Source organism: Aythya fuligula, chromosome 1 (assembly GCF_009819795.1).
Source record: "Aythya fuligula isolate bAytFul2 chromosome 1, bAytFul2.pri, whole genome shotgun sequence".
Lineage (NCBI taxonomy): Eukaryota > Metazoa > Chordata > Aves > Anseriformes > Anatidae > Aythya > Aythya fuligula.
The window spans coordinates 7201284-7228332 of NC_045559.1; the positions used below are offsets into that span (position 1 = coordinate 7201284).

The 27049-nt window shown below is 48.0% G+C and overlaps 1 protein-coding gene across 6 annotated transcripts in view; it reads right to left on the reverse strand.

Annotated features, from left to right (window-relative positions):
• The window catches only part of FRMD4A (FERM domain containing 4A), a 267652-nt gene that overhangs the window by 72205 nt on the left and 168398 nt on the right, over positions 1–27049 (reverse strand). For all 6 annotated transcript variants that reach the window (XM_032183289.1, XM_032183296.1, XM_032183283.1 and 3 more), the window contains exons 3-5: positions 22402–22496; positions 15058–15150; positions 3764–3848 (exon numbers count right to left, since the gene is read on the reverse strand). In XM_032183289.1, coding sequence (XP_032039180.1) covers positions 3764–3848; positions 15058–15150; positions 22402–22496 — 273 coding nt within the window. The remainder of the gene's footprint in view (positions 1–3763; positions 3849–15057; positions 15151–22401; positions 22497–27049) is intronic.

Sequence of the window (27049 nt, forward strand, 5' to 3'; positions counted from 1 at the left end):
TCCTACATGACCGTGCATCTCCTACTGCTGGGTGAAGCACGTGGTGCCAGTTTTCTCTGGCGAGGCTTCAAAGCAGTCCTTGTGCTCCTGGAGACCAAAGTGAAGCTGAACCTGCTCGCTCTTATGCAGAGAAAGACAAATATTCAGTGTGATGGCCTGGAAAATGGAGCATAACTGGATGTGGCATGAAGGGATTCCTTAGGAGGAGGTAGGAGAAGGCAGGTGGAAGGGAGAGGAGCAGGGTCATTTTTATTTTCATTTATCATTTACTGAAACGTAGCCTGGGGAATCCATTTTGGCAGATCTTCACTCTATAGGACCTGGCCCCTGACAAAAGTAATTTTGGAGGGTCAGGTGAAATTGTGAGCATTTTGCTTGGACACCAGGGTCACAAGGACACTGAGGGCCCTATCTGATCCCTTCAGGGTTCTTCTGCTGTGTCTGAGGCAGGTCACAGGGGCCTGTGCACTGCTTCATCTAAACGTGTGGGATGCAGACACCAAAAATGCTTGGGCTGGGTGGCAGGAGCATTGATCCCATGGCCAAGTGTTGTTTTTTGGGAAGACAGTGAGCTTTTACTTGGATAATGCTTAGGCGTCAATTATGCAACTAGGTCTCCGGTGTGGCCACATACAGCGGGTCCCTGCTCAGCTTACTCCTGTGGTGGATTTTCTGTTGTGTTTATTTAAACTGCTGTTTTTAATATTTTATTTCATCTGGCAAGAAGCGAGTTATCTAAATATAGATCACGGCTGTGATCTGTGCTCCAGCCAAGTCAGGGCCGCACCTCATTTACAAGCCACAATCGCGTTGCTTCGTATCTGGCAAAATCCAAAACAAAGAGAACAAAACAGAGGGTAAGATCCAGGTGTCCTTGGCTTCCACCGGTGCCAGCTTTTTAAAACAAGCACTTCCCTCCCCTCCTGCACGATGACTCCCCGGGGAGTGAAGCCCAGCTCTGCTACAGGCGATGAACACACCTTCCCCGTGATTCACACAGGCACCTGCACCACCGTCTGCCTGTGCCAAGGGAAGCAGCCGGTGCACGATACAGATGCAGACGGGGCCAGGCTGGGACATTTGGGCATGTCCCACAGCAAATGGTGATGTGGAGAACCAGAGTGCTTGGTCTTCACTCTCCTTGATGCGGGGATGAACCAGCCCCTACAACCACATCTTCATATTGTGGCAAGTCTGTACTAGTAGGTAGAGTGGGCCAGGGCCCATTCTCTGGCCCTAAGGGTACACGGCAGAGTAAAGCTCATGACTAAACACTTTTCTTCCCTCCCCCAGTCCCAAACAGAGTTAGCTCAAGTGCATTGCCTCTTGGGAACAGGTGCTCATGCCTGGACAGTGCCCCAGCAATGCCCGGGTCAGGGCTAGTTAGCACCCGTGCCAGAGAGTGCTTTTAATTAAACGCCGTGACTGGCAGAGGGACAGCATCCAACGCCAAGCCCTGCCTGTTTGGTAGTACAAATGTGGCTTGGCTTTTCTGGGCAACATCGGCTGTGCTGGCCCTGTGCAAGGGTTTGGGTATGTGGGTCAGTTGCATGACCCACAGGAGCAGCACAGCACCCAACACAGAGCCAGCTGGCAGCCCAAGGGACCAGCTAAACAGGACCAACTCTAAACAGGCCACAGTTTTCTTCTCTCCCAACATGAGCAGTCCTGTATTTGAGGGTGTGTGCCGTCAGAATCAATGGGGGAAGGCTTGATGTACAAACACAGCATTACTACACATCCCATACCCAGTACAGCCCTTCCTGGTAGGGGAACTGCGGATGAAGCCTTCTGTGAGAAGTCCATCGAGGAAACCTTTTGTTGGACAAGGAAGGCACTTGCAAGACCTGCTACTTGTAGGGATGGCAAGCACTGAATCCCCCCTTTCTATACCTATTAAATCCCTCCTTGCTGGCTGGGTTCTCGCTCTGCATCTGAGCAGAGACCTTGAAACCAACTTTGAAATTCAGCGCCTTTTTTAATAAGACAGCACGGCTTAGTGTGGCTGGAAGTCAGACAGGGAAGGACTCGCGTGGGAGACTGGGAATCCAGCAGGACTATTTTTGGACAGAGATGACAGTCAGCATGAATGTGCAAAGTAATGGTTTTGGGAGAGGTCAGACTAAAATAGACCAACCTAGATCTGTAGGCACTTTTTTCCTCTTTTTTTTTTTTTTTTTTTTTTCCTTTTTTTTTTTTTCTATTTTCCGTCTTCTTATTAAGCTTTCTCCAAAAAAAGAACAACAGCGTAAGCTTTTCCTGGCAACACTCCAAAAAGGAACTATCCCCGGGAACCAAAATGTGATGCTCACTGAGCTTGCTGCTGGAGAGGGCTGACTAAGCACATCTCATTGCAGCCTTGCCAGAGAGCAGAGCTCTGTGAAGCTCAGCTCAGCAACTCCATCCCTTCCCTGGTGCTGGAAAAAAAAAAAAAAAGGTATTTTCTGGCTTCCTGCACCTTACCCTGCATTTTAGGATGTGAAGATTTAGTCCCTGCATTTTAGGCTATGCAGATATCAGGAAGTGAGGCCTCAGATTTGGTGTAAGCAGTTCACTTAGCCTGTCAAAAACATGTTCAGGGTTGTGGGACACGATCACTCTCTGACTACAGATTTCTCCTCCTTCCAGACAGAGCGGAGTTATGAGGAATGGCCCCTACCAGCACAGGGATGAGGGATCCTTCCAGAGAATCCTAGCTGCCATAAAATCTCTCCCATATGCAAAGTCATATGCAGCCAAGCCTGCGCTGTAGCAACTCTTGGACCTGGTTATTATTTGGACCCGGTTATTTTTTGGACCCTTCCTTTTGGACCTGCATGTTTGGCTTGTGGCACAGAAGCCAACCCTGCTGCTGCAGGGTGGTGGAGGAAGGCTGTGCCAGGAACCCTTATCTCCAGCACACAGCCTTGCAAAGGGTAGCTCTGAGTTACCGTCCTGGTGACAACAGGCTGGTGTTTTCGCCAGGACTATTTTTGGCACAAAAAAACATTTCTCCGTGCTGGCTTGCTCCTGTACAATGTGGTCCTCCGTACACAGGCACCGCCCCACGCTCACTCACAAACACACTCACACGCTCACTCTCCCAACCAACAAACTCCCAGTCACACTCACACACACAGGCTCATATACCTCCCTAACAAGTCACACTTTTACACACACAGATTCATATACATCCCTCACACTTCCACACTCACCCTCCTGCAGACACAAAATCTCACAAAGTTCCTGTCACACACACACACGTCGTCACACGTGGTAAGCACTCTTCAGGTGCTCACCCCCCCTCTCGCACACACACACACAAACTCACACTTTCCTTACACACACACAGTCTCACAAACACATTTATTTACACACTTTTTATTTATTCACCGCCGGCCACACTCCCTCCCTCTCCCCCGTCCCCAGCCCAGAAGATGGCGCCCGCCCGCCGCCCGCGCAGCCGCTGCCGCCCTCTTCGGGCGGGAAGCGCGAACGGCGCTTTTTCAGCACAAAATCAAGAGTTTTCCTTCTAAATACCAAGCACTTTCTCATTTTAACAGCTGCAGATTTCCTCCTGTCAACCACAAGAGCTATTTGGAGTGGGGGTTTACCTCAGAACCTCAAAGTCCAGAGATGAAACCCAAGCATGCAGCTTTTAAGGGGATTCATAACTTGGGGACGGAAGTTTGGGGGCAACACAATGCCAACTGCTCTTTCAGAGATTCACTTTTTTTCTCATTTCCAGACAAAATTCAAAATCCTGAGTGCCCAGAATCTTTACCTTGTAGATGCAGGACTTGGCGTTCAAGAAAAACAGCTCGATGGTGGCATTGTCCTTCAGATAGGAGATGCTTTCAATGTAGAACCTGGAAGGGGGAAAGCAAGAGAGGTGAGGCACGTGGGGGAACCAGGGCAGAACATGAAAACGTACTCATCACATGAAAAGATGTGGTCAATGGAGTTGTGATGCGTATACTGAAAATGAAGTTTCTTTGTTTGGTGCAGAGACGTCATTTGTTGATGAAAGAGGCTCGTGCGTGCTATAGGACATGAGCACTCAACACCACCCAAGACATACTGAAGCAACTGAATCATCAAGTGGTTTATTTTGTTTCTAAGTAGCTCTTTGTTTTATTTTTTTTTATACTTTAAATAATCCTTTATTCTGTTTGTTTGCAAACTCCCCTTCATTCTCCATCGCATTTTGGCACTTTTTCTTTGCCCCTTTACTCATCCTATCAATTTTTTATGCTGTTGATCTGCCACGCATAAAATGTTCACTGCCAGAAATCCACTTCTGTGTTTCCTCTCTGTCCACTTCAGCTCTTCATACGGCACATTTCATAATGGCTTTTTATATATTTGTTCGTGGGTAGCATGCAACTTCTATAATTACAGAGTAATTAACCAGCAGTAGTTAAGGACCTCGCGCAATTTAACAGTACCATGGGTAGTGGTGCTGGGGATGACAATAATCTATTTTTTAGCAGAGTGAGATGAATTCTCAGGACTCAGTAAAAATCTGCCCAATCCAAACCCTCCATGTTCAAAAAAACCAGTCTATTGCATTGACTGATTACCCCAAATATTTGCAATTACATTGGAAGTTCATTGTATGTATGAATGATCCTTTGGCAGTGAGCTCTAGTTTTGCCACCAGCTTGAATAGACTCCAGCCCTTAATTCTGCCTTGTGACCTTTTGGGGTAAAAATCCCAGGATAAAAATAAGTGCAAGATATATCATCAAATTTAATATCAAACCATTACATATGAGTATGCTGTATGCTTTTAGGATTCCTGTAGTAAGAGACAGCCTATTCAGGTAGTGATTAAGGTGATTTTTTTGTTTAGTTCATGTTTTAATTGAGGAAAAAAAATACATCTATCTGCCCACTCTGTTTCAGAGTGATCTTTAAGTTTCAGTACAGTGGCAGCAATGTTCCTTACATAAATTCCACTACTATCGTGCATTGTCAGAGGCAATTAGAATAGGGAAGGTGCCAGGGAAATGCTGTCTGTATTAGGAACTTAAAAAAAAACAACAGATACCTTAGAAATCTGGGTAGAGATGCGGAGTCCAGTTACAGAGAAATCTTACTCCGTGACCCCGCTGTCTGGGAGTGAAGCTATGAGACCTGCTGAAACTCTTGGGGCTTCACACAAGCATTAAAGGGATTGTCTGTGTTCAGTTGTTTGCAGAATTGAGGGCCTTAAATGTAACCTTCTCAGGGCTAAAGGTCAAAGCTTTGTAGTGCTCCTAGGTGTCTTCTGAAGACCCTTCAAAACAGTTTATTTCCTGACAAGTACAGCCAACTACATACTCGAATGAAATATTTTGAGCTTTTTATGTTTATCTGCTGAGATGCTCCTGCAATTACGCATCCTCCTCCCCCTCCAGAGCAGTTCAAATGAGAATTTTTTTTAAAAGGAAAATAAAAAAGAAAACATTTGAACATAGGAACCATCAAGCATAAAAATTCAACTTTATGTATTTATTTATTTGGCTTCCCCTGGGTTTCACCTGCTGTCCTTGAAGCAGGTGATGGTCAGATCTTTAATTCCAGGGTCAGAAAAAAGAGGGAACATTTACTCTATTTTCAAGTCCCAGTGAAGGTTAGCAGAAACACACTTTTTTGTTTCATCAGCGGATCAAATGAGACCATCCTCATCATCACTAGAGGGCAATATTGCATTTTCTTTCTGCTGCACGGCTCTTTCCTAAGGCTTTTCACATAGACACATGCCCAGATCATTTTCTGTACAAAATTGAGTCTCTCCTAGCACAGAGCCTGCACATGATACTTCATCTTCAACAAGAAAACACAATTCTCGAGTGATCTCCGGTGTGGAGAGAGTGCAGGGGAGCTACTGGCTCTCACACATGCACCCAGGCAAATACAAAGCATGTGCACCAGGAAATTGTTGCTACTTAAAAGAAAACAGATTTACGGAGAGAAGTCTTAGGGGATTTGCTGTGTGGCAAGCTCAGAAAACCCGAACTGGAGCAGGCTGCTTTGAATTCACAGCCTGAAAGTCCCGTGTTGTTTTTTTTCGCACTGATTGTGAATCTGTCAGACCTCCTCCTGTTACCACCTCTTCCAAATGCACCGCGGTTTAAAACGACCCATGGCAGTGCCTAAGGAAGCAGGAAGAAAGCTCCAGCTGCTAAGGCAATGAACCAAGCCAGAGATCTGGGTTAAATTCCTGACTCTGACACAGGTTTCCTTCGTGACCTTCAGCAAATCATGTAGCTGTTCGGGGCTGTTGTGTCGAGTTTGGAAAATACTCCTCCCTCCTTTGACCCCCTGCGTCTGTTTTGCCTATTAAGATTATCAGCCCATTCCTATTGCACGGAGGGGCAGCTATTAGGTTTCTGTCGAGGACTCCCCGGGGAGCAGCATTCCTCCATGTGCTCTGAAGCTGATATATCCAGGAAATAAGGACGGGCTGGACAGAGATGCAGACGGTACCGTGTGTCTGACGCCTTAACTCAGCTACCTGCGGTGCTGAGAATGCAACCAGCAAACAGCTTTGCCTCAAACGGCTCCTACGGGAAGTTCCCTGATAGCCAGCAACTGTTGCTTTGAGAAATGAGGTGCCTGCAAGAAGGGTTAAACCTCCCCAAGACTATGTGTGTTAAAACCAGAGAAATCAGTTTGGAAAAGGTTTCAAACGTAAAGAAGGGAGATCGGTCAAAGTTAGTCTATTTCTGAGTTTCCCCTCATCTTCCCCCCTCTCCTCCCTTAGCACCAGTCACTTATAATTCATCCAATCTATTTTCTAACCATTAATTAAATGGACCAGGGAATATTATGCTGGGTAATGGACACAGAGTGCCTATCTTGCGTGCTCCCTCTCAGCGGCAGGAAGATAACAACGAAGACGGCAGAAAGCATCTTGGAAGACTTCAGAAGCTGCAGCATCAGAGACATCTCCGTCTTCCAGCTGCGAGGACGAGCCTTGTGCTGATCAGATGGCTCTGCACGAAGTGTTGGTTAACTGGCAACTCGCTCTGACACAGCTTGATGCCGCGATGAATGGAGATTCCCACCGCAGCCAGCCAACAACAGGCGGTTATGCAGCGGTGCTTGTGAGAAGCAACTGTGGAAACTCCTGATCCTTGGGTGATGGGAAATTGGTATTGCTGTAATTTCCCCCTTGCACTTCATGGATGCTCACCTTTGACTTGTAGCAGATAGAAATGCCCAAGCCTTGACTCACCATCAAAGCAAGACAAGTGTGATGCTCTCTTGCTTTAGCAGCAGAGCTGGATTGACCAGCGCTCCCCGTTTCCACACAGCAAAAGAAAGGGTAAAATAAAAACTATTTAGCATCGCTCCTACCACAGCCCTGGACACATCCCATCAACCAGAACCTGGACATCTATCACCTCGCAGGGACCAGGCTCTGGGCAGTGTAATTCCCAACTTACAGTTGTAAGATCTGAGATCACGAGCCAGTGTATTTATTTCCGAGTAGAACATGCCAAAAGATAACAGTATTTCACCGTGGCCTTAAACACAATGATATTTCAAAGCATGACCACAGCAAATGGATGTCTTATCTATCTCACGTGGATCTGCCCTGGGGCAGCGAAATCATCCTAGCTCCTCTGAAGTTTGACTCCGGTGACAGCTGGCGTAAAAGGCTTTTATCCAATAACAACCCCCTTTTTTTTTTTTTTTTTTTTCCACCAAAAAGAAACACCTTAAAATGAGGAAGATGTACTCAGAGGAAGGCTGAGGGTGGCCCCAGAGGCAGAGGAGGCAGCTGGGTGAGAGAGTGAGCAGTGCCCGGCAGCGATGGGGAGGCTGAGGATGGCACTGAGGCTGCTGGTCAAGGTGACCGGGACTGATAACGGGGTGGGAGTGATTTGTGGGAGGGCTCCTGCCTTTGTTAAGGGGCAGGAGCTGAGTGCACAGCGTTGGCAAAAGGGATTCCTTTCCTTCCAGCCCCGTGACACTGCACCTGGGCAGGGAGACAAAACACCTCTCTTGGGCCTCCTATGAAAAGGAAAAAAAATAAAATAAAACAGAATAAGAACCTCAAGCAACTCTTCTTTCCCTTGCTAATATATATATATATATATATATATATATATATATATTTTTTTTTTTTTTCCATGAGAAAGGAAAATAAAGGGGAAAGCCAGTTGTCACAGAAAATGTCAAAATGAAGCAAAACGATTTTGGTGTCGTTGTGCCGTCACCTTCTCCAGGGCTTCCTCCTGCCCGAGGTGGGAAATGCAGTAGGACCCAAGGGAAATGATGGCGATGGGCACTCCGTGGGCCTTCCCAGCTGGATGCAGGACAGAGCTGCCAGCAGACCCTGGGCTGTCTCTTATTTCATGATTACACAGCGATGGCTAAAAGGAGAAGACCCCTTTCCTGCCTCACCCACCCCGGGGTCTGGCTCATTATCCCCCACTATGTCATTTAAAACCTCGGAGGATAATTTGAAAAATATGAGGCCATTTGCTAACCAGGGGAAGAATAATCACACCCGTCAGTGTAATGGACTTAAATGCAGACGTCATTATGGCCAGGGTCTCGTGCTAAATGAGCGTTTGGAGCAGCTCAGGCTGCAGAGCTCCTTTTCTGTTGCAGCCCTCTTTGCTAACAGCTATAGGTGAGCACTTTGCGCACTGACATCTAAAGCAGGCAGCGGTTAAATAGCTGGCCTGTTAAGTCATCAGCCAGGAATGAAAATTGGAGACAGCAAAAAGCCCCATTTACATCCTCTTTGCATTAATTTTGGTTCTGGTGCCGTGCTCTGTCCCCTGTGCTTGTGCCACGCTGCGCTCCCCTTGCTCTGCACCAGCAATCGGGGTGCGGGGGACGGGATGCAGCAAGAGACCTGTGTCGACTCCTGCCTCGTTGCACAGAAGCTACAAACCCTGGAGGTGAATGTGATTACAGAAAGACGGAAAACCATGAGATATTTGCTCATTCCTGTGCTTCCCCTTCTCCAGGTACAAAAACCCAAGTGATCTGCTTTGGAATACATTGGGCTCCAGCTGTTTTCCAGGCTCCACATCTGGGAATCTCTGCAAACCACTGTGTGCTCCAGCATCAACATAGAGAAGGAAAGGCCTGACAAGACCACAAAAGAAGCAGCCAGCTCAATCTATTTTGCAAATGGCTTCACCCTGAAAAGTCCCGGGGAGTTTAGCTGGCCAGGAAAGCGCAGCTCTGCACAAAAAGGCTATCACTGCTCCTCTTGGCCTGGAGCGATGGGGTTCTCTGCCCCAGGTGTGAGCTGAGAGCCCCTCTCCCTCAGCCACCAGGGGATTTCTCCTCTCTCCTGAGCTCAAGCCTGGCTCTCTGAGTGCTCCGTGATCCTCTCTGCTTGCTTCGCCAGTGACAGCAGATCACACCCACGGGTGTAAGGAATAAACGCACAAATTGCAACGAAAATGGAAGCGGTGCCTGCACGGCTTTGACCCAGCTGGAGAAGCTCTGTGTGGGCATTGCCATAGCTGTTGCTCCTCGATCCAAATGAGGTACAAATGTTACACTGACAGCATCCATCATTTTTGCATAGCACCCACCGCGCCGTCTCAATGCTTCCCCAAATTAGACAAGACAACGCTGCCAGCGTCAACACACTCAAAACGTGGCTGCAGCCAGCACGTTTTGTGCATACTGATTTCCTTCCCCCTCAGGTGGCCGAGTGCGGAGGAAAAACAACTTCGCCCCTTTTCTAAGCACAGCCCGCTTATACAAACATATTCCCCGTTAAGCAGAAAAAGGGGAATAATGTTATGGGACCCGAGAGCCAGGCTGCTATTAAGACGTGTGCGTAATGGATGGCTCAGCTCGGAGCTGTGCGCTAAGTAGCAGAGCCCCATTAGTTCCCTTCCTCAAGCAGAGGTCACTTTTCACACGAGTAAATCTTCCGACTGGACACAAGTTTCTCGTGTCTCTAAAGAGGCTCCGAGGAGCTCAGCCTCCCCGCAGGCGATTTATTACACCTCCCTCCCAGTGAACGGAGCAGGGGGCCACCCCGAGGAGGCGGCAGTAAATTGTCTGCGGGGAGCCTTGTCCTCCAGCACAAACAAGGGCTGAGCGGCTGTATTTATATCCTACGGCTGGGTGGGAGGAGGGGGGTCGCAGGGTTGCTGGCTTTTGAGATCTCCCCCCTTTGCTTGCACACACCAACCAGCCTGAAGAGTGCTTCACAAAGAGATATGGGTTCTGGCACTGCTTCACCGGGGTTTTTTGGGGAAGCCCCGAAAGCAGCCTGGTTGGGCTGGGTTGGTTTTGCAGATTTCATGTTCTGATTTTTGCTGTTTTTACAGTATCCCAGCAGTGCGTGGAGCTGGAGAAATGCAAGTGAGAAACTCAAATGCTCTTTGTCTCCACTTATACATAGCATAAACTGTCCGGGAGCTCAGAGTTACCATCTCTGTGCTGGTAAAGAGAGAAGGAGCTCAAAGAGGTGAGAGCAAGGCACAGGGATGAGCACGGAGCACCCCAAGGTGCTGAACATCACAGGGCACTTCTCTGAACTCTCCTGGGATGATGAAGTCCCGTGGCAAAGTGGGGTCCAGCACTGCCCTCCTTGCCGAGGAGCAAGGCGGTGGAGTGCCGCAAACCCCTCTCCGGTGAGGAAGACCATGGGTGGAGAAGCACAGCCCGTTACGTGCGAGACAAATAAATTGCTCTGGTTAATTTAGTGCGGTTCTGTTCGTCTCTCCCTGCCCCAGCAGGCTGCTGTCATCACCACCCCCTAATCTAATTTCCCGGAGACAGGCGAAGCCGACTGGAAGGGAATGGCACACACACGCCGGGGCGTGCTGGGATCGTGGTGTGAGTGGTTTGGGCAAAGTGCAGGTGCCGTGCTGTGAAACCGCACCCCGGTTGTGTCCTCTGGGCAGCGGGGGAGGCAGCAATGAACCTCTGCAGCAAGTTATCAGCAAGTCCATCCCTGTGAACAATTGATACTGGCAGCCACCTTCTTCCTTCCTTCCAGGGCTGGCTGTTTCCAAGTGATCTAGAGCGCCTTTTCTTTTTCTTTTCGAACAGGATGCTGTTTTAAAAAATGGGTATAAAGGAGTGTGAAGAACTAAAATAGCCCGAGGCCTCATTAGCAGCTGAAATCTGGTCCAATTCCGTTCAGGTAGCCAGGCAAAACTCTGCATCTACACGGATCTACAGGGAACGTCTTCTCAGCTCTGGCTGGGCCAACTGGCTTTGAAAGAATCCAAATTTACAGGCTGCACATAAAGCACACAGAGGGGATTGATCAGGTGAAAAGAGGAAGCTACGGTGTGTGTCCTACATCTGAGCAGGGGTCTGGGATCAGAGGAAGGAGGCAGCTCTTTCAGCCTGCCACTTCCACAGCAGTCGTTGAGAATCAGGTCAGATGAATTGTTCCTGAAAAGTGCCTGCTTCTTTCCAGTGATGGCACAGAGAGGCTGTGGTAATTAGCCCCGACACAGAGCAATCTACGTGGAAAACATCTCGGGTTTGGTGTGCTGAGTCCCACCTCAGACGTGTGTCCCACCTGGCTGAGGCCAGGGCCACAACGGGTGCACACCCAGCTATGTTCCTAAAGAAAGCATTGACACACATGAGCTGTGCACCCCGTGTTTCAGTGCTGGCCTCCTATTTAGGGCCACTTCGTTCCGTAGTAACTGTGGTAACCTGGCAGAGGATCTGGCCTCAATATTGAGCCCTGAGATATTGAGCCCTGAGCCCCTGCAGCTCTCCTGCTGGCTTCAGCCTAGCTGGTGCATGTGAACAAGTGCCAGACCTTGCTGGACACAGGCATTCCTCTGGGGGGACACCACGGGGCCATAGAGACAAACCCTGCCCCACGGCGTATTTGAGCACTGAGGATTTATTTCACATTCTTTTTTTCAGTGCCTTTCTGTAAGAAAAGCCTTTCCACGTGGGGGATGCTCTGATTCAGCGTGACGACTTCTGCAGCGTGCTGTCACCGTTTGGCTGGTGGAGCTGCCCTGAGAACGGGCGTGCTCGTTCCTGGGAGAAGATCCACCGCTGAAGTGAATGTTATTTGCTGAGCTTGTTCATATAAATTAACAGCAGGACAAACACCCAGGAGATAAAGAGATCAGGCTCATGCTGGTGGTTCCCTAGCTAAGGATCGCTAATCCCACCAGGCCATTGTTTGAGGAGGAGAATTCACTGCAAAGCTGGGCCAGCTTTGCTTTCCGTGAACAAACAGCCTGTCTGCGCTCTGGTCCTCCCTCACTTCAGGGATTTACACAAAGGGAGTGACTTTGCCTTTTTTTTCCCTGCCTATGTGAACGAGAGCTGAATGCTCCCTTCCCTGCTGAAAGCAGAAAGGCATTTACCCGACCCCCTGCCAGCTCTGTTTTCCTCTGACCTCCTCGCTGCTTTGCTCTCCACACTTTCCTTAGGTTCCTGCCTTTTGCTGTGCAGCTCGTGTTGTCAGATACAATTTCACTGTCCTCTTCTGGTCTCAAAACAGCCAAGCAATCCTTCCTTCCCCTCTGTCCTTTGCTTCTCCTGGACTTCAGCCGTGACTCTCATCCGCCTTGGTTTATCTGCTCTGTAAACCCTCGGAGGCAGGCAGTGAGTTTCCCCCACCACCAAGTGGCCAGGGCTTTAGGAAGCCACCCAAGAAGCGACTTCAAAGACGAGAACTAACATCGCCAGACGTCCCACCTCCCCTCGGAGACACGGGACTCTCCCTCTCACTGTCGTGCGTGGCTTTAGCACTGTTTAAGTGGCTGTTGGCAAAGAGTCTCATAAAATAATATTGCACAAGAACTGCCACGGGGCTGTTCACAGCTGCCCAAGCAATTCTGATCTCTTCTGAGATACCTACGTTGTTCTCAGTGGAAAGCTCCAGAGGTGACAACCTAAAGACAGAGTCTACAGTTAGTTCTGCATGTGTCCAGGTGCCGTAACCATTCCCTCTGAACTAATGCTAAGGACGTCCCTACAAATTCCTCCTTCTTTGATTTTTGGTCTCTGATTACAGAAGAGAGTAACGACACGGGACGTCACTGCTCAACAACGTCACACCCCAAGGAAATGTAGGGCAAAAGACAAAGCTTCAATGATGCTACAGAGATTTGAATAAAGGAGGAGGATTTCACGCTGTAAAGCTTGTGAAATTTCCTATCTGCAGCGTCCTTCTTCCAAGAAACCTTTGCTTAAAAAGTCATGCTTCCCTACGTGTAAACGCACATTTAGAGCATATGGGTGGCTCTGGAAGCCCCTGTGCACCTCTAGGCTACCAAAATACAGCCCTGCCTATGGGCAGGTCTCTTCACAACCCTTCCTTCAGCCCTTGCATTAGTTCCCAAGCCTGAACTCATGCCGCTGGGTAACAGACGCGTGGGGTCTCGCCAACTTCTGCCAGCTGCCTGGAGACAGTTTCTCCTCCAGTTGCTTGCGGCTCAGCTCAGATTTGGGGATGGACATGGGAACTTGCTACACGCTGGGAAGCTTTTTCAGTGTCTTTCTAGCATCTGACATCCACATGGCAACTGAAATCACAGTCAGTTAATGCCCATTCCTAACTCATGAGGCATCTGGCCTTCCAGCCCATTCCAAAACGTGTGACAATCCAGTCATTACTATCAAAAATAAGAGTTTAAGTCCAAACTTGGTGTGTTTTTTCACACTCTTTTCAGCCACCGAATGCTGACTTTTCCCCCATGGGTTTCCCCTATGGATTACGATTCCGGAACAGGAGAGTTCACTCAGTTACTAACTGTTGAATGGATCCATACTTCTAAAATGTCTCTTGGCTAAGATCCTGCTAGAATGACTTGTCTCCACTCTGCTGCCAACTCTCATAAAACAATACAGATGGCAATATTTATGCTCGTTGAGTGGTCTTTGAAATGAATATGAGCAGCTTTCACTGGCTCCACTCCTGAAATCTGCACTTAGCTCTTGCTCAGTCAGAGATTTCCTTGCTTTCCACGGGATCCCTGCCCCTCCACAGACTCCTCAATTTGGCCCCTAGGTAAGATGTTCAATAAATGGGTGCCTGTGGTGTTTGTTTATTTGTTTTGTTTTGTTTATTTGTTTGAATTGGCCCAACACTCTCATATTTCTGCAGAAAAGCACCATCAGCTTTATGTGGTTCTAAGCACAGGTGGGTCTGGATCGCATACGCTGGAAATATTCAGCTCTGGATCTATCCTTACGGTTTGAAGTACCCAAAATGTAATAGAGCAACCTCTTCTCGTGGCAGAGAGCAGACCAGTTCTGGAGTCATGGGGCTGTGTGCAGCCTTGATCTGTCCTAAGATAAATCCACCACTAAAGATGGGGACGTAACCGAACAAAGAGGCTCTTTGGAGAATCCTCCCTCGTAATTGAAGTTAAATGAATGACAATCACCGCGCAGGGAAAAAAAGCTGCACTCAGGGGAAGAAACTCCAAAGTAAGTCTTCATTTTTTATGGGTACTATGAAATGAATGAGGGTGATGTCAGATGTAATCTAACACTGGAGCGGAAAGGCTAACAGAAGACGACACAGTTACACTGCACTGCCTAGCTCTAGACATGAACTGTGCATTAAAAGTAAGTCAGCCCCCCCCCCGACTTAATTTCCTACATATGCCAGCCCAACCCCCAGCCTCTCTCGGGTTGTTTTAGGGCTGCAAGAGCAAATTTGTCTTCTCAGAAAGTATCTCCCTTGGAGGCAAAGATGCTGTGTGCACAAGAGCACCGACTGCTTTCTAGCATCTCCTAACAGCTGCTGCAAAATTCATAGGTGAAGAGAAATTCTCCCAAACTGGTAAATTCTTCATTAAAATCTTTCTAGTCTGGTTGAATCCGGTCTATGAATATGTTACATACACACGCGGAAGCCAACTGGTTGCCAGAAATTGCCACCATTTGATATTTTCAGATAACCCATTGCACGATGGCGTGGTTGAGCCCAGAAGGTAAGTACAGGTCATACTGGGATTAATTTAGCCCCTGACATAATAACGCACAGTCCGGGCACAATCCAGGGGAAATGGATGGAAGCAAGCGAGGAAAAGAGTGCTCTCCATGCAGGTGGCTCCTAGGGAATGAGCTGTAATTCGTGGGAAGGGTTTGCTGTCATGCACTTACCTGACACAAAAGTACAAAACAACCGGTCCTGACTTCTTGGGGAAGTCATGCTCCAGCACCCTGCGGTCCAGCTGCAGCCAGTTCAAGTGTCCCCTGGCGAGAGAAGAGAGAGAGAGAGCTGTGAGCCCAGTGCCTGCATTGAGGTCGGAGGTGCTCCAAAAGATGAAGCCAAGTGCGTGCTGTTTGCCCTCGGCCCCTGCGTGCTGTTTGAAAGACGCACAGCAAATGTTTGAGGAGCGGGGGCGATATCAGCCCGGCAACATTTCAGCCTGGGAATCGAGCAGCGAAAGTTCAATCTGTCAAGGGGGGCAAACTGGCAGCCCCAAACGTTATGAGCTTCACCTTTTTTATTGCAACCCCCTGGAACAATTGTGTGGTTGAAAGTCTGTCAAGATTTTCATTAGAAATCCTGGTTGTTAAGAGTTTCCACAAAGCCTGCAATATTTCACTCGAGGCTCAGCCTGACTGTTTACAGCCTCGGACAGTTTATTTACCACCCACATGCTTGCAGTAGCCTCGCTGGGCTTGCCCAGCCTTTTGCTTTTCCTCCTTCAGAGAGCTCCTGAGAAACAGCTGCTCCCTGAAACGCTGCAGCCCCAATCCCCACACGCTGCTCTTCTCCAGCCTCGATGGTACCTGTCCGCTGTTATTTTCCCCTGCAATTTACCCGGCGGTGCCTTGCAGCTGGAAGCTTTCCTGGGCAGCAGCTCTGTTCTTTGTCATGTTCCATGAGCGGCGTTTTATAAACACCACGATTTGTATTACGGGGGCACATCCCACTCCCCGGCTGAGAAAAAGGCCCCGTTAAATTAGGGGCTGTGGAAATACAGAGGGTGAAATTCAGGCTCCCCCTGAAGTCAGCAGGAATTTTGCCGCTGCCTTCAGTGATGCAAGGGCTGCATCCTGTGAGCATTTTGCGATTGATTTCAGGCAGAGCAGATTTCACCCAGAGGGAGAGGCAGCCCGTGCCTTCAGCACTCTGCTGTCTAGACAAGCAAGGGGAGAGAGAATTGAAGTGATCTTTTTTTTTTTTTTTCTTATTGTATTTTATTTTTGGGGTGGGGGGGAATCGTGCAGCAAATAAAGCAGGAAATGGATTTCAGATGTCCTGAGCTCCCTTCCAGTGTCTATTCACCAGCTCACGCTAATCCTCGAGATTAATTCTTCACACCACCAAAAAAGAAGAAGAAGAAAAAAAGCTTGCTTTGAAAAAAAAAAAGTGTTAATTTAAGTTCTAGGGTTGCCACAAGCCTCAACAATGTACTCTGTCAGCAAACACACTCGGCTTTCACAAGTGCCTGCCCATTACTCCTTAGCAGCGCATGTACTTTGGGCAACCGAGAAACTCCCTTGGCAATTAAGCAACAACAGCTCTTTAGCAATTTAACCAGATTTGTAGCTCCCTCTCCGTTCTAGAAAAATAAATAAAGGGGAAAGGAGCGATTTCAGGATGCTTTGAATCGCCTGGGTTCAGTCTGAGTTTCCAGACGGCTGCCCTGGCTTGCAGCGATGCAGATGAGGGTGGGCAGATTTCTTGCCCCATGCATTATATACTCATCAAGTATGTAGTTTCATAAAGTTTATCTCTGGGATATTTTAACGTTTAGTAGGCTTTTTCTCTAGATAAATCTTATAAATAGTTTATATATATATATATATATATATGTATTTTCTCTAGGTAAAAGGCAGCTTGAGCAGTGTAGGAGCGCACACAAACCTACTCGCAGCCTGGCTACTGAAAAGCTGTGCCAAGGCCATGATGCAGATTTGCAATCCCAGCTAATCGATGTCTCTGCTGACAGCAAGTCTGCCCAGCCTGGGACAGTGCTGCACAAAGGTGCTGCCCAGGATCGGGGTGAGGATGGCCCCGGTAATGGGGCTGGGTGTATGGGCTGGCTGCATCCCTCTTCTTGAAACCCAGTCTTTTTCCTGCTTACCACTTTTTTTTTTTTTTTTTTTTTTTTTTTTTTTTTTTTGTGGCCTGAACTCCCATTATGTTTCTTTTAAGGAGAATCAGAAAAGCTGAAATTAACCGTGAAGGCCATAGCACACACGGGGCTTGAAACTAGACACACTCCCCCTTTCCTAGCCACATTTATCCGTGTAGGACAGAGTGTGAAACACTGTCAGAGCACGGCAAAGTCACACTAAGCCTGGCATCTTATCCTGAACCTGTCCATCTGCATTTGTGCCTCCAAAGCAGCAGCCACCAGTGGCTGACGGCGTTACACACGGGCTCCGACCAAGACCGATTTGTTGACAAAGGACTTGTTGTCTGCATCTATGTTTGTCCAACAGGAATGTCTGGGTTTGCCAAACACATACAATGAGGTGTTGAGAAGCCACGGCGCACAAAACACTAAGCAATTTCAAGGTATTTTACATTTTGAAGACTTGCTCTTTTCATTCTCACTGCCTTTTACCCCAAGAGACGGATTGATACCATCAAAAAAAGAAATACCTGCATGTGTGTGTGCATACCAGGTTACACGGGCATGCTGCACACATTGTGGGTGTGGGTAACGCTCGTGCTAAGTGCCCACCGAGTTTTGGGTTGGAGAGTTTCATTGCTCTCATCTGCACGGAGCTTAAATCCAAAGCTCCTTCAGAGGAGGAAGGTCACTTAAATCACTGCCAGGAGCTATCCGCTCACTGTACTCCGTTTCCACTTACAAACTTTCATCGCTGAGGGCTGCTGTGCTGCAGATTGTCACCTAACTCTTTGTTTTCTAGCATCCATGTGTGGCACGTACAGAACAGCAGCCCTGAGCAGTCCCTGGCATCCGCCCGTGAACGCGGTTTATCGGGGAGCCGAGCTCCAGTGCTGTTATACCACAAAACGCTTTGCTCTGGAAGCTGTCGTGCTGTCTTCAGCAGAACTATTCATGGAGCACAATCCCACGTAGGACAGAGAAGAGTAAGGGCATACAACCCTAGGCATGTAGTAATCCCGACAGTATTCACGGACCAATTTAGGCAGCCTGCACTGGGATCCCATTCGTACGTGCCTATGTCTAGCTGGGTTTCCTTCACACTTCAATTTAGAGGCCCAAAGTAGCTTTTGTTTCATTATCTCCATTGATTTGCTCATTGAGGTATTTACGTCAGTGTACTTGCGAATAATGGTGCAAACAGTTTTGGGTGACATATGTGGCAGCTGGCTATTGGGAGCCAGCTCATTTTTCTCTGCTGGTTGTGCTCATCTTGGCAGTTAAACTGGTGTGTCAATAGCCAAAACATCACTGCCTTTAGAAACAGGAACTGGGTCCATTTAGGTTACAGACCAAGTATGGATTTTGGTGCCCAGCTTTCGCATCGTCATTTGCAAGCAGCGGTTTCTGTTTTCTTTTATCAGGGCTTTCAGAAAAGAGTGGCGCATCAATACTTTGCCTCCAGGTGGATCTGTTTACACAGATTTCCTGGTTAATGTCCACTTTTCTGGGAAGTGGGTCCACATTGATTTGTGTTATAAAGATACTTGGGCCAATAAACCAACTCACGCCCCTTCAGCGTCAGACTCACTGAGTTGAATGGACATTGAGACAGACCAAGTCAAGTAACAGAAACCATAAACGCTATTTTACATTTTCATCAATCACTGCAGAAACAAACGAACAAAAAACCCCACCCATAAGCTCACAGATTTTCTCATTTAAGGTCTTCATCCTTCAACAGAAATGTTTTTGAAAGGGTTGCAAAGCTCAGGGAGATATCTGAGTCCCTAGTTCTGGCTCTGCTTCATGGCTGGAGGGTGCAAATAGGTTTTTCCCCCAGTTCCTGGAGATGAGGCTATTCCTAGGAAGCCTGGTGCCCTGCTCTCCCTCTTATACTCTTCCCTTGCTGTCCCATGAGCCATAGGATCTTGGGATGAGCAAGGGCTCTGTCATTCCCTTATCATGTTAGTGCAGCCTCTAGCACAACTGTAACACAAACAGTTAGGGCCCCAGCCCCTTGCAGTTTTTATCTTTTAAATTATGAAGTTAAAGGAGCTGCTCTGCAGGATCTGCTGTAATGAAGGCAGGACAGGCATCAGCAAAAGGATGTGGATCAGCTTTTGGCTGGGTGCACGGAGAGGGGGAGCAGTGGGATGCAGAAGTTGGTTGTTCTCCACGGAGCAGGTGACTCCTGTCTAACGACAAGCAGAAGACACGGAAAACCCGTGTGTGGCCCCAAACAGAAGGGGAATCCTGACCACTTTCTCTCCATGAATGCTGCAAGGGCCGGTGCTAAGGGAGAGGGCGGCTAGTGCAGATTCATGCTCAGCTGAACCCGTTCCCCATTCCTTTTCACTCTTAATCAACCACCAAATAGATCTGCTGGCTTCCCATGAAGCTTGGCCCCACGTGCTATGCAAGGACACCCTTTTGACCCGTGCTCTCCCTCAGTTAATGGCTCACACCATAAAGCGTTCCTATGATCACTAAAAAAGGAGGCGTTATTTTTTCCTCCGTAATAGGCTGACAATCTAATTTTAGTCACAGTGAGCGTGGTAACGACCCTATATTATCACAAGAAACTATTAAGTCGCCAACGCAAAGGTTGTTCCTATTGATTTTCTTCTCAGGTTGTCATGATAGAGCGCAACTAATGAATGGAAATCCCCAGTCCAAATCATTTCTAAATAAATTACTCTTATGGAGCTTTTACTCTTAAATAGAAGAATTGATTTAATACTTTAGTGGCTTTTCTTCTTCCTAAACTTGCAATTTAGCCAACCCCAGATTACATTTATGAACCCAGCCTGTCCTGTTTCAGCTGCTTATGGGCACCTTTCGGGGAAGGCACATGAAAGATCAGCAGAACGGTATCAGCAGGGGGAAGGAAACCCCTGAGGGGCTGTGTCACAGAATTAGCAGCTTGCTCTTTGCGTTTCTGGCCCGTATCAGTTATAGGGCTGTGTTCGGTGCTCTGCAAACACATGATAAGAGACTGTTTTTTTTTTCCTTGGTTTTGAAGAAAATAATTCTTTTCACTTCCATTTCGCATTACAGGTTGGGATCTGAGGTGCAGGCAGACCAGTTTACTTCCTGAAGGTGACATGGGGCATCCATCTGCAAGACCCAGTCCAACACCCCAGCTATCATTTTTTTTTTAATGCTGCGTTCAGTCAAATAAAGTTGGCTGTTTGTGTCAACTCTACTCAAAGCTTTTTACAGTTGAGGAGGACATATTAGGCAAATATTATTTGTGTTACAGCCACAGCAGTGAGGAAGTCTCAGTATAAGGGTGAGAGTCACGGCGGGGCAGCAGAAGGGCTGCAGGCCAAGCTTTATATTAGCTGGCATATACCAACCCGCTGCTGGATTGGGCTGGCTGGATTTAATGAGGGTGTTCCCAAAGCTTTCATCTGGGCTGGCTGAGCATCTGCTAAAATATGTTGTGCTTCATCTTGACCACAGGTTGGGAAGGTGACCAAGTGAGAGGATGCCTCAGGCTCTGCCATCCTGTCTGGTCAGTGTGCATCCATCTGCATCTGCTGCTCATCTTTGAGCTAGGCCTTGACAGCTGCTGTCAGCCTCTCCTGCTTCTTCCCATTGCTAACCCAGATCCTTGTTCACGCTGTTCTGTGTTAAACCTGGAGGCCCCTGGAGAGTCCGGACTCTGCCTTGTTGCCGACACCTCCTCGTTAGCTTGCCTTGCACTCTCAGGGGAGCCCTGTCCCCACTCCTCTCAGCTGAGAGCTGGGCCTTGCTCAGCTGCTCCGTGTTTTGCAGTCTGACACGTTTCTTGCTTTTCAAGAAAATTTTAATTTCTTAGTCTGCTTGGGCTTCCCTGCACCCCTCAGGCAGCGCCAACTGAGTAACTCACTGTCTCCAGTAAGAAATAACACACTGGTGAAGCCATTTTCTCCCCCTGCTTTATAAATTGTCAGCGTCTCCTGATGTTCCTCCTTTGAGGCCAGTCTCATTGATGTGTGTTGGGCTGGAGATCTCCTACAAGGCTGAGCCTCACAGAGAAATGGGACAGATTCTGGGCTTTCCTGTGATTCAGGTCCTTTTTTTTGCACCTGTCTGACACTGAGCATCCCTTCACCATGTGAGCCGTGACCTGAGATGGCCTCAGGCAGGTGCTTGCCAAAGGAACTGTCCCTAGAGGGGCAATCACGGCTCAGCTCAGTGTGGGTATGTCTGTGCAATCATTCAGCAGCTTCTCATTACCCGATTCCAAATCATTATTCCAGCAGATAATTTCCATTTCTCTGCCACTTCTGCAGGGGAGTGGAGCTGGCTCATGAGAGCCGTGCTGCTGACTCAGCTGTCCCCAAAACCCATCATTGGCTTGGCACTCTTGTCTTTTAAGATGATATAAGTGTGTGGGGCTTCCTTCTGATTCATCTTATAGAAAAACCTACTGAAAACTAGGGTGGGATTGGGTGGATGGAGTTACAGGACAGAAATGTGGTGCTGAGGAAAGTCTACAGAGAGAAAACAGAGAGCTGGAAAAAGAAACAGGGGCTGTGCAGGGCCTGGGAGGTCACAGTCGAGGACTAATCATAGCATTTGCCAAACATTTAATGTTTACCCAGTGCTAATTTTATACATGCCTTTTAAACAAGGGGTATAAATGTCCTATCGTGAGAGAAAAACTCAAGTTTTATGGTGAACACAGCACTCTGGGAGCTGGGGTTGAAGGTGAGCAGCCAGCATTGCCTGAGGTGCCTGCAGTGGCAGAGGCCTGCTCTTTGGTTCAGCTTAGCCGTAAGGCTCTTGTGTGATTCCTGGCAAGGTCAAATCCTCTTTTATTTATTTATTTATTTTTAATGGAAATTTTATATTTATAAATATTTTTCCTTCATGTTAAATTTGGCAATCCTTTCCTTTCTCATGCTTTCATCTTCCCATTTTTAAGACATTCTAATCTAGGATCTAAAACATCAGATTTTTATTTTATTTTATTTTATTTTATTATTATTATTATTTTAACTTGAAATAAATTAGCATTACCTTTAAACCTGCTTAACACTTTAACTGAAAGGTTTTGCCAGTCTGACAACATCTTGGAACTAGCGAGTGGATCTTAAATTCAGAAGAGCTTAAGCTAACATTTTTCCAGTGAGAAAAACATGGGATGAGGAAGGGATTTTTTCTGTCCCTGTACACTTGCAGCAATGCTGAACATGTTGTGAGAGGCCTCCAGCCTTCAGAATGAGAGGCTATACAGGTCAGACTCAGATGTGGGACACGTCTGGGGGACACATCAGTGGGATGTCCACTCCGTAGACATTGATCTAGATGTTGGTCTTGGGATACAGAGGTCTTCTACACTGGTCATTTTGGACAACACTCCCCTGGATTTCCTATGATCTAACAGACTCCTCTTAGGTCTTTGATTCCTTGCACTTACGTTTCATCTGTGAATGCAATTCCAAAGTATTCTTTCTCCTTCAGGTTGAAATGAGATGCCACCAAGTCAAGCAGCTCCTTGGCCAAAAGCTTTGGCTGGAAAACAAGAATGAAAGAAAGTGATTAACAGAGAGAAATTTGGGGTAATGATACTGTGCTTCTGGATGGACATGCCGTCCTTGAAGGTGCTCCACTGCTGTTGGTTTTATATTCCCTCTGGTGTTCAAGCTAAATGTTCAAGCAACATTAACTCCTCGAAACAAGCACTAGTTTCTCTCCGAGGTAAATAATATAAAACAGGTGGTTCTGACCTCTTCAGTGCTTAAGGTCTCTGCAGGCAGAAGATCTGCTGCCTGCCCGTGTCCATATTTGCCATGACCCGCTCACTCATGCCTCTCTGATAATTTTGTTGTTAAAGCTTTTTATCAAGGACCTTTGCAAGCACATTTCAAACACCCACTCTCACATGCACAGCACAGATACGTTCTCATAACACTAATAAAATACACAATGCCAAAAGATAGGATGTGACAGGACCAAATGAGGAGTAAACGACAGAACAAAATAGTTTCCCATTCAGCATTGCTTGTCATTTGCAGGGAAGGATGCATCCTAAAATGTAGGCGGTGGGAAGAAAGGAAAGTAAAACACATTTTCAGAGTACCCTTGGTAAGAGCATAAAAGCCAAGCTCAAAGAAACTGCTCACCTCATATATAAAAAGGTGTGTTACTATCACAAGGCAATTCTGCCTTTCCTACAAAACCTTCTTTGAATTTTACCTACGAATCTCCACCCGCTCTGCTGAGCTCCTGTGTTTTCTTCTGGGCTAGTGAAGTCTTGGCCACAACAGAGCTCTTGTGCCAGCTCTCACTGGTAGCAAACAGGGGTAAAAAGGATCCAGGTGGGTGCTCCTGTGATCCCACAGACCTGTACTAGCCCCAGACCCCAGAGCTGTAATGGTAATAGCAGCACTGGCACAGCTGGCACAGAGATCCCTGCTGACCTCTTGTAAGGATTTGGTCTACAAATCTCTGTGCTGCAGCCTCGGTGGAAATAAATCCATCCACAGGCTTGGCTGCCCCAACAAGTCAGCCAAGCAGCTGAGTCAGAGTTACCCCAGACATGAACCTGTTGTTAAAGGCAGATGAGACAATGATGCTGTGCAGAAAAAGAGTGGTGAGGACCTGAGAACCCTGCTGTCCTAATTAATCACCCTGTCCTGTAAATACAAACCCAGTTTGAGTTGAAAAAAACACCTGATCTGTACTTCCAAACAGATTCATAGGACTCTCAACCTCTCTCCAAAAATGTCCCTAAACCCTATTGCTGTTCCAGTACCTGACACAGCAATAGCCTTTCCTAAATGCAGCACTAGCTTAAAGCAGCCCTGCAATATATCTGAGTTGCTGTAAAGGAAGAACAGCCTGGTGGATAATTAATGAGGTGGCATGCAACAAGCTTCATTGGCATTCCCAAGTCAGACTTCTCTGGCAGGGCTCCTGGAGTCTTTGCTATGAGCACACTACCTGCTGCATTACCTTTCACATACCCTTGAGCTAGCTCCCAAATGGAGCTCAGAGCTGAGCAGACCAGGTTTGGGGCTGTGGTCATTTCCCTTGTCCCCTTAGGTCCCTTCAGTGGCACCAAAAAAGGAGCACACCAGCTATGCTGGTCTGTCTGTAGGCTCCAAGCAGGGCAGCGAGCCACCCACCGGCCTTGCTGGGTGTCCTGAGAAGGCAAGGGTGGTGGAAAAGCATGCCTCAAACACAGCAGCATTGCCCAAGCCTGGAATAAGCTCTTGTTGGGGATAGGTTGAGCTTTCAAATTTTGCAAGAGAGCAGAAAAGAGAACTTTTCCCCAGGCATCCTCCCTGGGTATTGAGTGAGGAGCAGCCTTCAGTCACCTCCCCAGACAAGATGGGCAAATGCAACGAGCTGCCTCCTTCTCTCTGCTGAGTGAGATTTGGCTGCCGGAAAAACCCTGGAAAGATGATTGGCATGGCACGAGTGCCCTTTCTGTGGGGATGTGCCCAAAGCCTATGGTGCCAGATAAGTGAGGAAAACCCTTCACCTGGCAAGACAAGGGAGAGGAACAATAGCTACTGTACAATACCTCCATCTACACAGCCCTGGAGCGGTGCCAGGTTAGTTATGGGGCCAGCGTCCCCAAAGAAGCTTACAGTGGTGAAGTTAAGCCCTGCTAGCCCCCTCCAAGATTACTTTCCACTCCGCTCTTAAGCTCTGCAATGTTACTGTCCTTCCCTGTAGGATGAGTCCCGTATCCTAACAGAGATAGGCAATCCGAGTCTTTGGAGTGGGAGTGGAGGGAGGTGCCTTCTCCAGGTAGCAAAGACTCCTCAAGACAAGCCTGCAGAGCAGGGATAAGGGCAGGAAAACCCTACAGGCACTGAGCGAGCTGCAGCCCGTCCCGCTGTCTCAGGAGAGAGCCACACACTCCAAGTTAGCGGTTAATCTGCTTGCTGCTGGGATCGGCTGAGCAATGACCTCCTTTCATGTCAGCTGCACAGACAAAGAGCTCATTAGCGATGCCTGTGGCAAGTTGTTTTAATTCATTATTAATTTCTGGACTTCATTTTCCAGAGGGATATTCATTTTGCATTAATAAAACTCCCGTTGCAGACACGTTGAGGAAGATGGGGGCTGGTCTCTGAGAGCAGGGAAATCAGTAGGAAGTGGGTGCAGGACCTGCTGCAGCTAATATATCAGGGCACTGCAGGCCAGCTGGTGAATCCCTTGTGTATAAATCAGGAATAACGGGTGGCATTCAGCCACTGAATTGTGTCCTCCCTGCTGCAGAGCCGGATCCATGGTAAAAGGAACTGCCAGGGCACTGCTGTTCTTCATCTCCTTCCTATCCATGCCTGCCTGGTGTCCTCCAGCTAAACTTTAAATCTTTTAAACTCTAAACCTTTTATGAAAAAGCGAAACGGGACACTTGTAGTTGGCTGGTGTGAGCTTGGGACAGGGTACACCAACAGAAACCCTACAGCTGGGGCAGCAAGGGCTGAGTGTGCTTTCATGAAAGGGGTAAGTTGTCAGAGAAATCCTATTTAGCCAGGGATTCCCCTGCTGGTCCCTCCTCCTGAAGGCCTCTCTCTGCAAAAACACACATAAAGAATGATGTGGGACGGATGTTTCTTATAGAAAAATCCACGGGGTTTGTGGTCCCAGGAGGCTGGGGGAAGAAGAGCCCCCAGAGGAGGAAGGCCTGAGGGCCCTGTGCTCCTGTGCACACACTGCTGCTGAGGACAGCTCATCTGGTCCTAAAGCAGACCCAAAGTCCATAAGGACTTGGTGATGGTCTCAGCTAAAGATAAATCCCTCAAACACCTAACCTGAGCCAGGCCAAAACCTAACCCAAGCCAAATCCTGCCCTGAGAGGGCAGTGCCACCACCTGAGGAGGCCTGGGGGCCACAGGCCTGGTGGCACGAGTCCCACCAGGGGTACAGCAAAACCCGAGAAATGCAAGGATCGCTCCACACCTCCAGCAGGTCATTCTGCCAGCCGTTGTGGAAAACACGGCAGAAACGCCAACACTTCAGCATTAAAGATTCAGTATGATTAAAAAGCCGTGTGACTGGGATTCGAGCAGCCCGAGGAGCTCCGAAGCTGCTTGTTTCCTCAGAGGAGAGACGGGCTGCCCACTTCTGGCCGAGGAGCATGTTTCTCCCTGACAGCTTCCCATTACGTTTAGAAATGAGTGAGTTATGGAGCGAGATTATCTACCCACAGCCCGGCAGGGCCATGAATAAAAACCAGATGACATGGTATTAGCAGCTGCTGGTACGTCCCTGGAAATGTGGGCACACACAAAGTATGTTTTATTGTTTTATTAACGGCCAAAGGAGCCTGTCTGCTTGCCCTCCCCCGTTTCATCACTTTTCCCTAATTCTCCGTGGCAGGAGGGTTCTAGGAAAGGCATGGCTTCAACATGTGGGCAGACGCACGCCGCCTGCATCCAGCCAGCTCAGAGACACGCTGAACTGTGGGAAGCAGGTAACGAGATCATGCTTAGTAATGCCTCGTTTCATTAGATTAAAAAATCCACTGCCCTTCCCTCCCTGTCTCCTTCCTGGGGGGACTCGCAGCGAGGACCGAGACGCTGCCGTGCCAAGTGCTGCAATGCTAAAGGCTGTCTGCTGTACCAAAAAACCCACATGCTCAGCCTTTATTCCAGTGTTGGGATAAACATCTCAGCTCCTCGTGGCATTAACAGTGGCATCCTCAAAATTCAGGGAGTTGAAGGCATGCATACACCAAAGAGCTGTGCCACAGGGCTCTGAACCCCACCAGTAAGCCCCAACTTATATTATTTATGAGCACAGATAGAGCAGATGCTGTCTGGCAACAGGTTGGTGTCTGTAGGACACGCTGTGAAGTGTGTCTGGCCCAAAACAGCCTCTTGAGTCATGTTGACTTGGTCTGATTTCACTACCATCCAAAGGTTGGGCACTTGAAAAACATCTGTTTGGTGGCTCGAGTTGAAATGTAGGCTGGGGGGTGTGGTGCAACCTGTCCATCAGCTGGATGGGTGAGGTGGAAAAAGGAGCAATTTGCATGGACACGGAGTAATTCCTGCCTGGGCCATGCCCCGAGCAGCATTGGGGCTCACGTGCCTCAGGGTGCC